General features: G+C 37.6%; 1 protein-coding gene across 7 annotated transcripts in view; it reads right to left on the bottom strand.

Moving 5' to 3' along the window:
• Positions 1–1,210: 1,210 nt before the first annotated feature.
• Positions 1,211–15,029, bottom strand: part of PAX6 (paired box 6) — a 63,601-nt gene continuing 49,782 nt past the window's right edge. For 5 of the 7 annotated variants that reach the window (XM_068260473.1, XM_068260474.1, XM_068260472.1 and 2 more), the window contains 6 exons: positions 10,131–10,289; positions 9,740–9,822; positions 7,697–7,847; positions 6,352–6,467; positions 1,788–1,938; positions 1,211–1,468 (listed from right to left, as the gene is read on the bottom strand). In XM_068260473.1, coding sequence (XP_068116574.1) covers positions 1,383–1,468; positions 1,788–1,938; positions 6,352–6,467; positions 7,697–7,847; positions 9,740–9,822; positions 10,131–10,289 — 746 coding nt within the window. In that variant the 3' untranslated portion in view covers positions 1,211–1,382. The remainder of the gene's footprint in view (positions 1,469–1,787; positions 1,939–6,351; positions 6,468–7,696; positions 7,848–9,739; positions 9,823–10,130; positions 10,290–15,029) is intronic. The other 2 variants (XM_068260476.1, XM_068260477.1) reach the window with 1 other exon arrangement.

The following is a 15,029-nucleotide window of genomic DNA, read 5'->3' as shown; positions in this document are numbered from 1 at the left end:
TTTTGCTTATTTTTTTTCTTTATTATAAATTGTTTCTTAATTTATTGTTAAAAAAAGATTATATGTAAGGTTATTATTATTGTAACATATTAACTTATTATTATATTTTTTTTTAACTAATGACTTAAATGTGTCTAAATAAGTATGTGAAATTGATACTACTCAGGATACGCAGCCCCTTAAGTGATAGCTGATGAAACAAAAGAAAAATCATAGCTTATAGTTGGAAATCTGTACAGCACAATCTTTTCAGTTGCCCTAATTTATTTAAAAATAAATTACAATTGAAACAAAAATGGACTTTACGTCCAAGACTGGTAACAAAAATTTGCAACACCACGCTAAAGGTTTAAATGAAATAGTATAACAAAGGAAATACAAAGGCTTTGGTATGGTTTTGTACAATCAACAATGGTTAATTCTGATATGTATTTGTGAACAGCTTGAAAAACACTTAAATTGAAAACTCTTGCAAGCACTTTTAATTGGTATAAGGAATGATCTATATGCACAAGGATGATTGGACTGTGAACATTTTGTACACTCTATCTAGGAACAATGAGACAACCTGCTTTCCAAGAGAAAGAAAATAACTCATGATGCATGAAAATGTGTATAAAACATCTATACAGTATTATCGTCAAATATAAATGAAATTAACTTTATTATAGAAATCATTCTGGGAGATTTCTAGGGAAGACAAAAACGTACATGTTGACATAAATCAAATTGGATTATATCGAAGACATAATCTACCTTTCATCTACCAAACGTCTCTCTCTCTCTCTCTCTCTCTCTCTCTCTCTCTCTCTCTTCAGTTTTTCTTTTTTTTCTTTTTTACTTTTGGAACTTTTAAACATCAACCTTTGGGGATTACCAAACAGGAAACTGGGGTAAGGTGAGGATTTCTTAAATTTTCCGGCAACTGGCCTGAGGGAAGTTGATACAAAATGCGGAGAACTGGTCCAAGGATGGACAAAATCAAGGAACGATATATCTTGATAAAAACTCTTTAAATTCGTGGCTTGATCATGGCTTCCAATAAAAAAAAATAAAAATAAAAAATAATGACCAACAGTGAGCAGATCCGGCCAACCAGCCTGCGTTGTTCTGTTCAATATCACATAACAAAGTCAGTTTACAAAGTACATCAAATGGATAAAAGTTTGGATATCAAAATGAAGGTTTGATCCAACTGATATAGATAGCGCTTTCAATGTGCAAATGTCCATTGTGCAGTCTTTCCCAATAATATCGGTACACAGTCGCTGTGCAGAGAAGTCTTTTTGATTTTTTTTTCCAAGTCAGTCCTGGATTTTTATAAAATACTGCTGAACATCCAACTGTTCTCCATAAAGTCATTGGATAAATTAACACGGTTTTTACTGTAATCTTGGCCAGTACTGAGACATGTCAGGTTCATTCCCGGGTACTTGTACTGGGACTGACACTCCAGGGGAAATGAGACCTGAAAGAAATAGAAGCATATTGTTGTATCATTATTTTAAGTAATGTGTTTTTGTGTTATCACAATGCACTACACATGCAACTTTGTGGCTTTGGGTATATGCAGGAGCTGTTCTTACTACGATGCAGGGCTGTCAAGCATGCATTGTCTACAATGTGGTTTGTCCTTTCACTCTATTTTATCATATTATTTTAATCTGGACTATGATGGACTGCACAGGTGCAGACATGGAGCTGTGTGTTGATGCTAAGCTATCCTGTTCGGCAGTGGCAGTGTTTGGGGAAGTGGCAGATAGGGTGGAAAATAATGGAATGCCTACCTGTTGAGGTTGTACCAGGAGTGCCCATTGGCTGGCTGTTCATGTGTGTCTGCATGTGGGGAGGTGTGTATGTATCATAGCTCCGCCCATTCACAGATGGACTTGTGGGCAACATGCATGAGTAGGAGGAAGTCTGGCTGGGTACAGGGGGCTGGAAGAAGAAAGAAAAGCAAAATTACTGCTCAGTGCTATTTGTGATGTTTAAATACAATCACTGCACCTCCTGTATCCATCATCTGCCCAGTGAAAAAAATCACAATGTGTCTATGTGTACATGTGTGTGTGGGACTGGCCTACATATACTATTGTAGGTGTTGATGAGCAATGTGTAACCTTGATACACCACCAGTAGGTAGAATTTATCTCCCATAGTGCAAAGCCTCATGGGACAGTACGCTTCTGAACCTATGGGGCTCATAAGGTTGTACAATGGTACAGATGCCTCTGATAATGCTATGGCAGATTATTAGAACACAATAAATGTTTCCAGACAATGGATGAAGTCATTTCACCTGTGCTAATAAAGAGGAAAATGTGCCCAAGCCCACATGAAATGTACTTCTTACAACTTAATTTATATCTTAAAACTGCTATGCTTTGCCCCTTGAAACTGTCTGTGCTGTGCAGTTAAAAACAGTCAACTTTTTTTCCTCTCACTCGCTAGCTTGGCTGCCATGTAGCTTTGATAGCCAACAAGAAAATAAAAATATTGAGATATTTTGTGCTTAGATGCTTGGCTCTAAGCTAAGCAATGTATTCTGTAATATGGAAAGGGGAGGGGCGAGAACAAGCAGATATCCCACTGCAGTTACTAACAGGAGCTGTAACAACAGTTGGTTGAGTAGGATTTAATTCAGCAGATCTCTGGAGGACACTGACATTAGAGCAGGCCTGTTCTCACGCTGGATTTTTCTCCCAAAACATTCAAAGGCAATTTATGTAGGAAAAGACAATCTTTTGTTTGTAGGTAGCTTAAGAGAACCTTGTCGCTAAGTAGCACCTTTAGGGGACCATTCTGTTGATATACCACCCACATTTTGAGGTAATGCACTGCTTGTTATTTTCATCATGGAAACCTCAGCAAAATTATAGAATAATTAGGGAACTAAATTCATGTATCCGAAACATTTTAAATTAACCATTTGTTAAAGATAAATTTATTACAAAGTGACTCTCCCTAGACACTTAGGATTTTACATACTAACCTAAAAGTGACAAGTGACTGTCAGAATTGCAATTGCGAAAATTACGCAAAATTTCACAAAACCAAAATTACTCATTACAATCAACACTACTCCTTATCTGGCTTAATTTACAATATATCTCTCCTGATCTGTCTTGGCTAACAATTTACATCTCCATATCTGTCTATCTCATGAATTAACTCTCCTTGGCCCTCATCTTGTCAATAAAATATTTTTAAGGATCCAACAAGCAAGGGAATGTTCAAAATAAGTTTGATATTGCCGCCTTACTTGTTTTTTAGTACTTGATCAATTGTTAGGTGTTGAAAAGTTATTTTAAAACATGAAAAATGATCTCCTGAACTTGATTTAGGTGCACCTCACTTCAGTCCTGCCTGCTTGATTTGGGAGCACCTCACTTCGATCCTACCGTGTTCTTTAAGTTTTCCATTTTTTTTTTCACATGGCTGTTATTGTTTTGCTGTATTTTGTATCTGTTCTTGTCTCTAATGCTGTGGAACTGCACTTATGTACTTTTTGAACAGAATGCCTTTACATTTGTTGTATTGATTTGCTATGCTTTTTCTTGAGTAAAGGTTTGACTTATTGGTCAACAATTTCACCTTTCCAAAAACAAGAATCCATCATTGTTTTAATTACCTTATCTCCCGTTTTTTCTCGCAGGAGATATTTCCCAACTTAACTTAAATCTTATTTTACTTTTCTAATTTACTTTGTAGTACTTCTTTACTTGTTATGTGCTGAAAATGTATTTTATAGTTAAGATGAAAAACTTTTCCTGGGTGAAAACCCAGAAGAAAAGTTAACTGGATCATGTCTTAGAAGTCTTTTACCTAATTTAATCTATGATAAAATTTATTAGTTTTTGTAATTATGTTTTTTTTATATGTCTCCAATAGAAAAATTAACTGTACACAAAACTAATATATTTTTTTTTGTTTGCTGTTAGAAAGTCACATGCTAGTTCTAAATTTAAATACACACTGTTTTCTGAAACAGGGTCTATTGGTCCTGTTCCAGCTGACAAACCTCAACCCATGGTAGGCCAATGTAGTGGCGAATTTAGTTTCTTCAGTCACCCCAGTGTGCATTGCTATGGGTACATGATACTGCTCAAATGATTGTCCAGAAATTTTCTGTACTAACAGATTAGGTTTTTGGACAAGACTGTTATTTCCTTTTAATATATCTTGCAGTAGATTAGCAGCCTTAGCAGCCAATATTGGCCATTTTGGCCCACAAGGTCTACGTTTGGTGAATAGTGTTACCACACTTGGTGTTACAGGAGGAGGTTGCGATGTGAAGTACTGTTAGAAACTCTTGTCACTGGACTCTGAAAACATCTTATCAAACTAACACATTATTCAACCTACCAGTGCCCACCTAAAACCGAAACATATGTATTTTTGGTGGTATAGGACTTTAAAATTCAAAGGCAGGAAGAGGTTTGGAGAGTGCAGAATAGATTTGAATGGTGAAAACAGCTTATTTTCATAAGCTGTAATCACTCATAATAGCACAGAACAGGAGAAGCGGTAAATACTGCTCACGGCATGACTCACAGGACAATTTTAGTGGCGCTATTTTCACTGGCTCACTGTTTGTAATGTCTATTTACTTTTTATGCTGTATATAACGCTACATATAAATGTGTATACGGTAAAAATATTTTTATTTGTGTTTACATTTTACTTTTAAAGCCTTTTTTTTACCCATTTTGCTCTGTTTAACAGACCTCCCTTCCACTATATCGGACCTGTACTGATTTATATAACACCATACTAAGCCATTATACATATCAATCCTTGAATCCTTAGAACTCGTGCTGGATTGTCACTGGATCAGGAAATGGGAATCGGTTCACTGGGTGCAATGTGCCAGTAAAAACTTTTTAGAAGAGCATGAAAGTGTTAGATCTTGAGTTATTAGTGATAGGGCCCAATCCAATTCACTTTTTCTTCTAAGTTTTCTCTTAGATTATATTTCAGCTCTTATCAATAAAATGCCTTTTAAGCCACCAGCAAGCAAGAAAATACTTTTTCAAGTGCAGATGCAGAGTGCTAAAAAGTTATTTTAAACAGAAGATGAAAATGATCTCGTAGAATAAAACATAGGAGAAACAGGGAATTGGATGTGGCGTATAGTGTCTTCATTCAGAAGGTGGCCTCCCTTCATGTTCCTGTGCCTTGACATCAGTCACGAAATCCCAAGATTCAAAAAGTAGAGTACTTTGGATGTATTTTGTAAAAATATTATTCCTTACTCTGGATGGCAATTAAACTGAAGGCTATGGGTATACGGTCATTTTAAAGCAGAATTTTATGAATAAAAAAGGTATCCTTATCAGAAACCCTAGCTGTTAAATAACATTAGGAAATAGCCTACTTTGGAATAATGAGACTGCATCACATAAATTCCACTGGTCCTCTTTTTTTTATCTTGGGAAACCTGAGTAGGTTCTGCACATTTAAGCAGCAAATCTGTTCAGACAATATTACACCTCATACAACTATGCTGAGGGAGCCCATTCCACATGTCTCTGCCAGAGTCATAGGAGTACTACCTCCTTGACTATTATTGTGGTATGTCGCCTCCAGTATTGAAAAGGGGAACCAGGAAGTTCCTAGTAGTGGTGACATGACACGGGATTGATTCTGTGAAAAAGGGGTTTTACAGATCTTATCTTCACTTGCAAATAGGTCAGCTCCCACCCACTTCCCTCGCATAGCCTAATAAATTATGCAATGATTTTAGTTTTACAAAAGATCACTAGAAAAAAAAAAGTTTTGCTATTGTCTACGTCTGGGTTTTATTGACATCTATGGTTTTACATGGGAGATTTCCCACATCTTCTTTTTGCAGTTACAGGAAATTGTGTAATCTTTGCAATCAGGACATGTATGGCAATAAATACATTATTTTGGTGATAACTACACTGTTCTTATTAAAGTAGGAAATGGGAAGGAACCTTAGTCATGTTTTTATTTCTCTCTGTGCCCTACTAGAAGGGTCATGTTTTTATTTTTATCTGTGCCCCGACTTGAGACCTTGGCAGCCTTTCTTTGGGGTCTCTGGTAAGAGGCAGAAGCTCTACAATGTGGAAATAGCATAACAAAAACATTCCAGCGATAACAAATAAAAACCCCAAATATGGTTTGGCTAGACTTTATATTAAATCAATACAAGGAAATCTCCAGTACATATGTATATTATATAGATTTTTAACTTGAGAACTGCTTTACAAAAGCCTAGTCTACATAGTGTTTATGACTGTTAGTGTTCTAAACAGGGTTAGATAGAAAGTGCATAGCTAGACAACAAACATTGGTATTAGTGTTATAACACCCAAGCATACTTACTTGCATAGGCAGGTTATTGGCCATAGTGAAGCTAGGCATTGGTGGCAATGCACTGTATGTGTTTGTAAGCGCTGAGTCTGTTCTTCCCAACATCGAACTTGACGTGAATGAGGACACTAAACAAAAAGAATATCGAATTATTATGCCTGTCCCTAAAATGAGTTCCATGGAAAGAATACCTTTAACAAGCCTGCAAACTTGGTCAACAGAAACTGAGTATTTGATAAAAGAATGCTTAATTTGACCTTACCTACTGTTAGAACTACATATCAAAAATGAGATCAATGATTGTTCTTTGTGTGTGTGTTTTAGATTTAGAAGATGTTTTATCACTGGTCCTGAGCAACATCTTCAGTTCTAATGAGGTTAAATGTACATGTAGTCCACTTAGTTCAGGCAACAGACTGTTAAGTAAATTGATTTAAATGTTTATTATTATTTACCACTAGTAAGTATGCAGTACCATAAACAGGCATTAGGTGGCACATGCATGGCCACTCCCTCCCGGCCTTAGCCGCAGCACTGCACATGCGCACAATGGGGTGCCAGGGGATACTCATGGATGCAGGTGGACAGGTGGAGGCAGACACCTGCAGTATTATTATATAGGATTGTAAACAGTATCACTTAGCGACTTATCCATTGCACCCAATAGGCAATGTTCTAATTTAACATAATTAAATCCTATATTGATGTTAACACTCTTGGGAAAATTGTAGCACTACTTTATAGCATTTTTTATGGCACTGACCAATATTTACACATGGATATTTCACTGACACTTTTGGCCATTGTTCTAAGAAGTATTGCAGATTATTCCTTCTTGCAATCACAGTTATTTTTCAGTTCTATATAATCATGTCTGTTAATTAATTATTAAAAATCATGAGTAAGAACCTTGTGTGGTCTGAAACATGCAGATATTGCGCTGTTAAAGAGACCCAGCCTGATGCTGATATTTTGCCTGCAATTAAAGTGATTATCTAAAGGTGGCAGTATTTGAAGTAGGAGTAGGCTTTTGGCACATTTCCATATAGTGCCTGATTAAACATCACATAAAGCCAGACTTTACAAGTATTCATCCATTTATGTACAAAATATAGAGTTCATATTATTTTGGCACCGTTCAGTTCGGTGTAGGGATGGCCAAAAGAGGGCTCTCCCTTCTGCCGCATTAAATACTATTCCCCCTCCTGGTTGTCGTAACTCAGAGGAAGATTTAATTTGGGGTCTGGCAGCCACGCCGAAATAACCTGCTTCACAAAATATACAATCATTTTGTCTTCTTATTTTATAGCATCACATTGTTCAGAAAGTGTGACTGTGCCCATCTTGACATGCTTACCTGGCGTGGTGGGCTGTGGTATTGGTTGGTAGACACTTGTGCTGAAACTACTGCTAATAGGGATGTGACTGGGTGTGTTACTGGCTTGCCTCCTCTGATTCCGCAACTTTTCTTCTCTTCTCCATTTTGCCCGTCGATTGGAAAACCATACCTGGGGCAAAGACAAAAATACTGAGCTTTTATTTTATCCAACTATTCCGTTAATATTGTAGTTGTGACCTATTACATGATCCTCCTTCAAATAGGTACAGCTGTATTTGAGCATTATTCTGCCACTGGAATAGAAACATACTTTACGGAGTTAGTCTTTTTTGGCACAGGTGTATTGCTGTAGTGCATCTAAGTGTGCAAAGTGTTAATTAAATGTGCCATAAAAACATTTTGGTATTTTTATCCTTTGTATTAGATCATAGACTTATTTCTAATGGCAGTTTAGAGTTAAAGTGAGTCTGAACCCTATAAAATTACCTCTTTTTAAAGTCCTCTTCAGCATTAAGATCAAAGATGATTTGCCGCATTCCCGTGGCAGAACGATGTACTGATCCCCCCAAAATCCCAGGGAAAAATTCTACGGCTTTCCAGGTCGCAGATTTTGCGGTCCGGGGAGGCAGACCTTTGCGCTGTAGCTCTGCCTCCAGTCCAGTCAATCTCCGCCGATCTCCACCTCTCCCCGCCCCTCTTAGTGAAAGAAGAATGAGAGGGGCGGGTAGAGGCAGAGATTGACTGCATTGGAGGCAGAACTACTGCGCTCAGCTCTGCCTTTTACAGGAAGTAACAGAGGATTTTGTCTCTGGGACTTCGGGGAGATAAATACATTGTTCTGCTGTGGGGGGGGGGGGGGGGGGGAATAAGGCGATTCATGTTTGATCTCAATGCTGAAGAGGACTGGGGAGTAAAAAGAGGTAATTTTATTTGCTTCAGACACTGTTTAAGGTAAAGTTATATTGCATTTTAAGTGTGGAGCCCAATTTTCAAAATGTCCACTAAAATGCCTGTGGCGTCTATTTATAAAAGGAAAAACAATTCCTGCCTTACTGAAATCTTTGCAAAACTCAGTCCCCCCCCCTTCCCCTTCCCCAGCATTATTTATCTGATGGTATACTCCATACCGTATGCAGCCACCATCAGCCATACAGCCAGGATTGCATTAGTTAGGTTAGTGTTAGACTGAGAGTAAAAGTTTAATAGTGGTAGGAATTAGGTTACACTGAAGTTGGTGATAGTGATTGGGTACTAAATTATCCTGGTCTTTGCAATCACAGTCCTGTAAAAGTTCTTATTATATTCAGATAATCCATACACCTACAGCAAGCAATAACTGATTTTCCTGTACAATGGTCATTTCATAGAAGCATAAAATGACTCATCAATGCAGTTCAAGTACTTGGGGTCTTCAACTAAATAATCCTACCTTATGTCTCTTAAATAAGCATTTCTTTAATCTTTTTCTAAGGTTCCTCAATCAGTCCATCTTTTGCATACCACTACATTTAGTGACAGTGGGATTTGTGTCTCAACTACATGACGGGACTTGGGGTATCGTTTGGAAAACAATGCCTTAAACTCTGGGAACATCTCACGCTCACTTCCTGAAATTCCACAGCATTCCTTTTTTTTTAAATATTGTCATAATTAAGAGGAAAGGTCATAGAACCAAAGAATTAAAAATACTTTTTTCTGTTTTTCAATTTCCACTCAATGATCTGAAATGCTTCCACTCAAGGATGATGCCTAATGAATATACAGTGTATGTATATATATATATATATATATATATATATATATATATATATATATCCGTGAAAGAACCTGTGGGACTGCTCCCACCCTGCACCAAGATGCCATCTTACAGAGTAGAGAAAAAATTCTGCAGTGGAGCGTAAGGACTTTTATCCTTGGCAAATGCAGTATGAAATCTATAAATGGAGCTATGCATTCTTAAGGTCTTCCTCTGCCATTGAGACGACTGTTGTGCTTGGAAATAAGTGGAAGGCATGTTACACCAGGGTCAAGCATCTCATTTAATTACATAGTAACAGTTACCTGTATTCTAGCTTCTGGCAAATCTATTTTGGCAGCTAATCTTTCTCTGGCAAACACATCAGGATAATGGGTTCGTTCAAATTCTGCAAGCAGACAAATGAGCAGGTTAGTTAAGAAGAATGCACCGATTTCATTATAAAAGATGTTAAACATATCCAATTAGAGACTGTGTTGGCCTCTGTTCGTACCCCCTCTATCTCTAGACTGAGAACGTCGTGAGGAGCGGATAAGGAATATATATTTTGCATATGTGGTTTTATGGAAAACAAGTAGCATAACCAGTGATTTTCAAGATGGAAATATATGCATCCCTCTTGCTTGTGTGAGGTTAAGTCCCAACCTGTGAACTCCCTTTTAGATGTCACCACCAAAGCATCCAAGCAAATCTTACCTTTTTCTAGTGCCTCTATTTGTTCTTGGGTGAATGATGTTCTGTTTCTTTGCAGTTTTCTTTTGAGCTGTAGCCTCATCTGTGCCTCATCTGAATCTTCCCCATTAGAACTGATAGAATTGGTGTTTTCTGCCCCACCTTCTTGCTGTGGACAGCCATCTACAACAACATAAAGAACATACTGAATGAGCTTTTTCATGACCACGACATGGAATTCCTAATACAGATATGCTGAAGCAACAATAAAAAAGAAATCACTGATGTTTTTTGCGGTTGCCCAATGTACAATCTCAGTCAGCTAGAACGATCCCAGTATGATTAATATAAAGCAAAATGAAGGTGTAGCTACCACACATTTTAAATCATATCACTTTTATATCACTAAATATTCTAAACAATAATAAACAATTTGAAGTGGAGATATCACACATTTTAATTATATACTGATTGCATATAGCAAAGTATACTAAGTGCTATCACATTGATTAAAAGTCAACAGGTCTATCGCAGAACATCAAACAAATCTGAGCAAATGAAAGTGGGACTATGGCTTGGTTTACAGATAATTCTGCACCTTTCCGGTCTGGTCCAGCACTGTGCTGTCAATTTTGTATCAGTTTTCTATCAGTTTTACCTCACTAGACCGGAGATGTACACCTTTTGTGTGTGAACAAACCCTTAGAAAACTGATACAAAACTGACAAGACTGAACTGGACCAGAAAGTACACCTTTTATGTGTGAACACAGCTATAGAAACAGATACAAAACTGATGCCAACTGTCAAAAACTGACCAGACAGGACTGGACACCATTTCATGTGTGAACCAAGCATAACACACTTTTTATGTCTCCAAGAGTAAATGCTTTCATATCACTATATATACTAATTGAGTTTGAACAATTTAATGTGGAGCTATCTTGAAACTGTTTTCATATCCCAAATTTACTAACATTATTTTTTTTCAACAAGAAATACATTTTAAGTTAAAAAAAAAAATCAGTGTTTCATTTATAAAACGCAGTCCTGAGTTATGTCGATGTCGTGTGTAACGTGTTAATCTGTAATATGTTATACAGAAGTGTGACTTAAACCTTTTAAAATGATTGAGGCATTGCTAGCTTTTTTCACTGCAGCCACAGGCACTGTACTGACCTAGTGAGGCGAGATTTACTCTCATGAAATGAAACGTGTCGTCTGATTGTGGTCAATAGATTGTTTTCGGCTACATTGGTCATCTACATTTATGAGGTAAGATAATACTTGCCTCTTTTAAACGTTTTTTTAATTTTTTATATCTTTTTGGACACTTCCTGTTTTCCAATCTTTTACAATAAAGCTCTTATCCATAATGCAGAATACTTGCAATAGTGATTTTTAGCACTGTTTAACAATACTGGGATATGATTCAAGTTGTTTACAGTAAGAAATGACTCATCACTGATCCATACTCCTGTACTCAGTGTTTGCTGATGTGCTGAGAAGTTCTGCAAAGGATAAATGGTCCAACAGGAAGCCTCGGTAGCATACACATGAGTAACGGGGCTCTGGGTCAGCCTGTGTCACGATAGCAATGTCAGTGATAAAATACAGAAGAAGAACCAAAGAAAACATTAGTGGAAAACAGATGTGGATTATAAATCAACCACTGCAGCCACTGCCTGGAGCATAATAATATCCAGGAATCACAGAATAACTTCCCACTGTGCCTTTGTGGGTTATGCGTGTCGTCTGTTTATGTTATTGACTACAAGGTTAGGATTTTATTTACTGATCATCGATTAGTTTGGTTTTTTAAAATCTTGTACTTCTATAGCGCTGACATCTTCTGCAGCTCTTTACATAGTATACTACCTGTCCCTTATAGGGGCTCTCAATCTATTCCATACCATAGTCCTATGCCCATCATAATCTATACATTTCTAGGATAAGCCAGTTACCAGTATGTTTTTGAGATGTGGGATGAACCTGGAATGCCCCACACAAACACACTGAGAACATACAAACTCCATCCAGCTAGCATCCTGGCCAAGAGTCAAAGCGGGAACCCAGTGCCGCAAGTCAAAAGTGCTATCCAGTATGGCGCTGTGCTGCCCACATTACGGCATGAGAAATCAGTGTTAATTTAATAAAAATCCATATACACCAATCAGCCAAAGCATTAAAACTACCTGCCTATTGTTGTCCTCCTTGTGCCACTTAAACAGTTCTGACTTGTCAAGGCATGAACTCCACAACACCAAAGAAGGTGTCCTGTGTTTTCTAGCACTAAGATGCTATCAGCATATCCTTGAAGTCCTTTTTGTTGTGGGACGGGGCTTCCATGGATCAGATTTATTTTCCCAGCGTGTGTAACAGATATTTAATCTGACTGAGATCTACTGAATTTGTAAGCTGAAGGAAACATGACTCATCAGACCAAGCTACCTTCTTCCACTGCTTCTTGGTCCAGGTCTGATGCTCATGTGCCCATTGTAGGTGTTTTAGGTAGTAGTGGACAGGTATTAACACACGCACTCTGGCTGGTCTGCTGCTGCATGGCTTCAAATGCAACAAGCTGCATAGTTTGTTGAGAAGGTTTGAAGAGAAGATTAACCAGACAGGTTAACCTTCTCTTCAAACACGCATGAATGACATTTAGGTGCCTATTACCCCATTACCAGTTCACCACTTGTCCTTTCTTTGGCCACTTGTGGTAGATACTAGCCACTGCATGTCAGTAACACCCCACAAGACCCTCTGCTCTGCAGATGCTCTGATGCATCTTTCCAACATTATTAGGCCCTTAACAAAGTCACTCAGATCTTTAAGCTTTGCCCAGTGTTTTTGTTTAAAGGTCACCACAAACAATACAATTTTTAAATACTATTTTTTAAATTCAAGAATTGCAAAAGAGTTTTCTGATTGATTGCAACTTTTGAAAAATGTGTCTAATGAATAACACATGTATGTTCAATATTTGCCCAATGATCTACAAAATTATCAAAAAATTAAAAAAAAAATCCCTGGGTCTATAAATCAAGAAAGTCACAATCTATCCTACACCATTCAATTTTCTGAAGATGTGTCAAATTTTTCTACCATGGCTGATCGGAAAATATGGAAAATTTGAAAATTCAATAATACTTCTTCATAAAAAATAAATAAATGTAACTATTATTTTTAATTAAAAAAAACAATAACAATTAATGTTGTAATTTATCATGTGTGAGCCATCAACTTCAAGATCTGACTGTTCATTTGCTGCCTAATATTTTCCACCCCTTGGCAGGTGCCATTGAAATAAGATAACCAATGTTATTTGCTTCACCTGTTAGTGGGTTTTAAGTTGTGGTTAATTGGTGTAACTTTATTACAACCATTCATCCTGACCTTAAACAACCAATTTCACACAAGAGAAATTGTAATCATCCCAGTATGGGTGGGAATAATGATGATGGCTATGGTAAGCAGCCAATACTGTTTGCTAGCAACTTAATCATCATAGACTTTAATGTAAAAAGGACGGTATCTGTATGAAGTTTGTATGTATGTATATGTGTGTGTGTGCGCAGGCCTGTACGTGTGTGCATGATGTGAGTGAGTGTGTTAATGGGCTTAGTATTAAAATACAGTGATGTGAAAACATATTTGTTTACTATTTGATTATGCCTATTAATTTTCCACACTAAATTGTTTACTCCAATTATTTGAGGAAACAAAATGATCCATCACCCATGTGAAAGAGTGCCCAGTTGCTTACTCACTTACTCAACCAAGTGACCAAATGCAATTATAATTAGATTCAGTTGAATAACACAGCCAAATGTAATTACACCAGTCCATATGAATATAAACCTCACTGTATCCTGAACCTGACTGGGAGAGTGGAGCAGCTACCACACAGCCCCCAGAAGACTGTTATATAATAAGCGAAGGCAGTGGCATAACTAAAGAGCTTGGCACCCCAGTGTGAGTTTTACATGGGCCCCCAAGCACTCTATTGATTTGGAGCTCAAAACTTACCAAAGACAGCTGCAGTGTCTGAGAGGTGTAATCTGACTATGGAAACAGTGTGTTAAGGATTATCACTATTCAATGCAAATATAGAGGTGTTCATTATCAGCATAGCACCAACAAAAAGTTAATATGATGGATACATGAGGGTCTCTAGTGGGTCCCTCTGTCTCTAGGGCCAGTGCGGCTACAACCACTGCACCCCTTATTGCTACACCACTGAGCATAGGAAATAGCGGCAAAGATAAGAAAAAAAAAGTTGTTGAACTGTATTAGTCTGAACTGGGATAAAAAGTACCGGTAGTTTCTAAATTCGTTAAGGCCACATGGAGAAGACTTGAAAGATAAGTGAACTTTGGATGGGGTGGCTAGCCCATCATTTTTACTCCAAGAATGCCAGCATCCAAGAAGTTACAAAATGCCCCAAAAGAACATCCACAAACAATGCATGCCTCTTTAGCCTCATCAGAAAAATTCAGTGCTGGTATCGCCACAATTAGAACCTGAATGGGTAATGCTATACTGTATTCATTAAAAAGACATAAGGTAGATCAGAATACTTTAATTTCCAAGTACAACCTCAGAGCAAAGAAAACCAAACACTTTGATGATTTGCTACTCCTTAATGATCCTTCTTTATGGACCAGTGAGACTAAGGTTAAAGAGAACCCGAGGTGTGTTTAAAGAATGTTATTTGCATACAGAGGCTGGATCTGCCTATACAGCCCAGCCTCTGTTGCTATCCCAAACCCCACTAAGGTCCCCCTGCACTCTGCAATCCCTCATAAATCACAGCCGTGCTGTGAGGCTGTGTTTACATCTGTAGTGTCAGTCTCAGCTGCTTCCCCGCCTCCTGCATAGCTCCGGTCCCTGCCCTCATCCCTTCCCTCCAATCAGCAGGGAG

This window comes from Hyperolius riggenbachi, chromosome 11 (assembly GCF_040937935.1).
Source record: "Hyperolius riggenbachi isolate aHypRig1 chromosome 11, aHypRig1.pri, whole genome shotgun sequence".
NCBI lineage: Eukaryota > Metazoa > Chordata > Amphibia > Anura > Hyperoliidae > Hyperolius > Hyperolius riggenbachi.
Note: the sequence above shows the minus strand (reverse complement) of the source record. Positions and strands in the feature narration are given on the sequence as shown.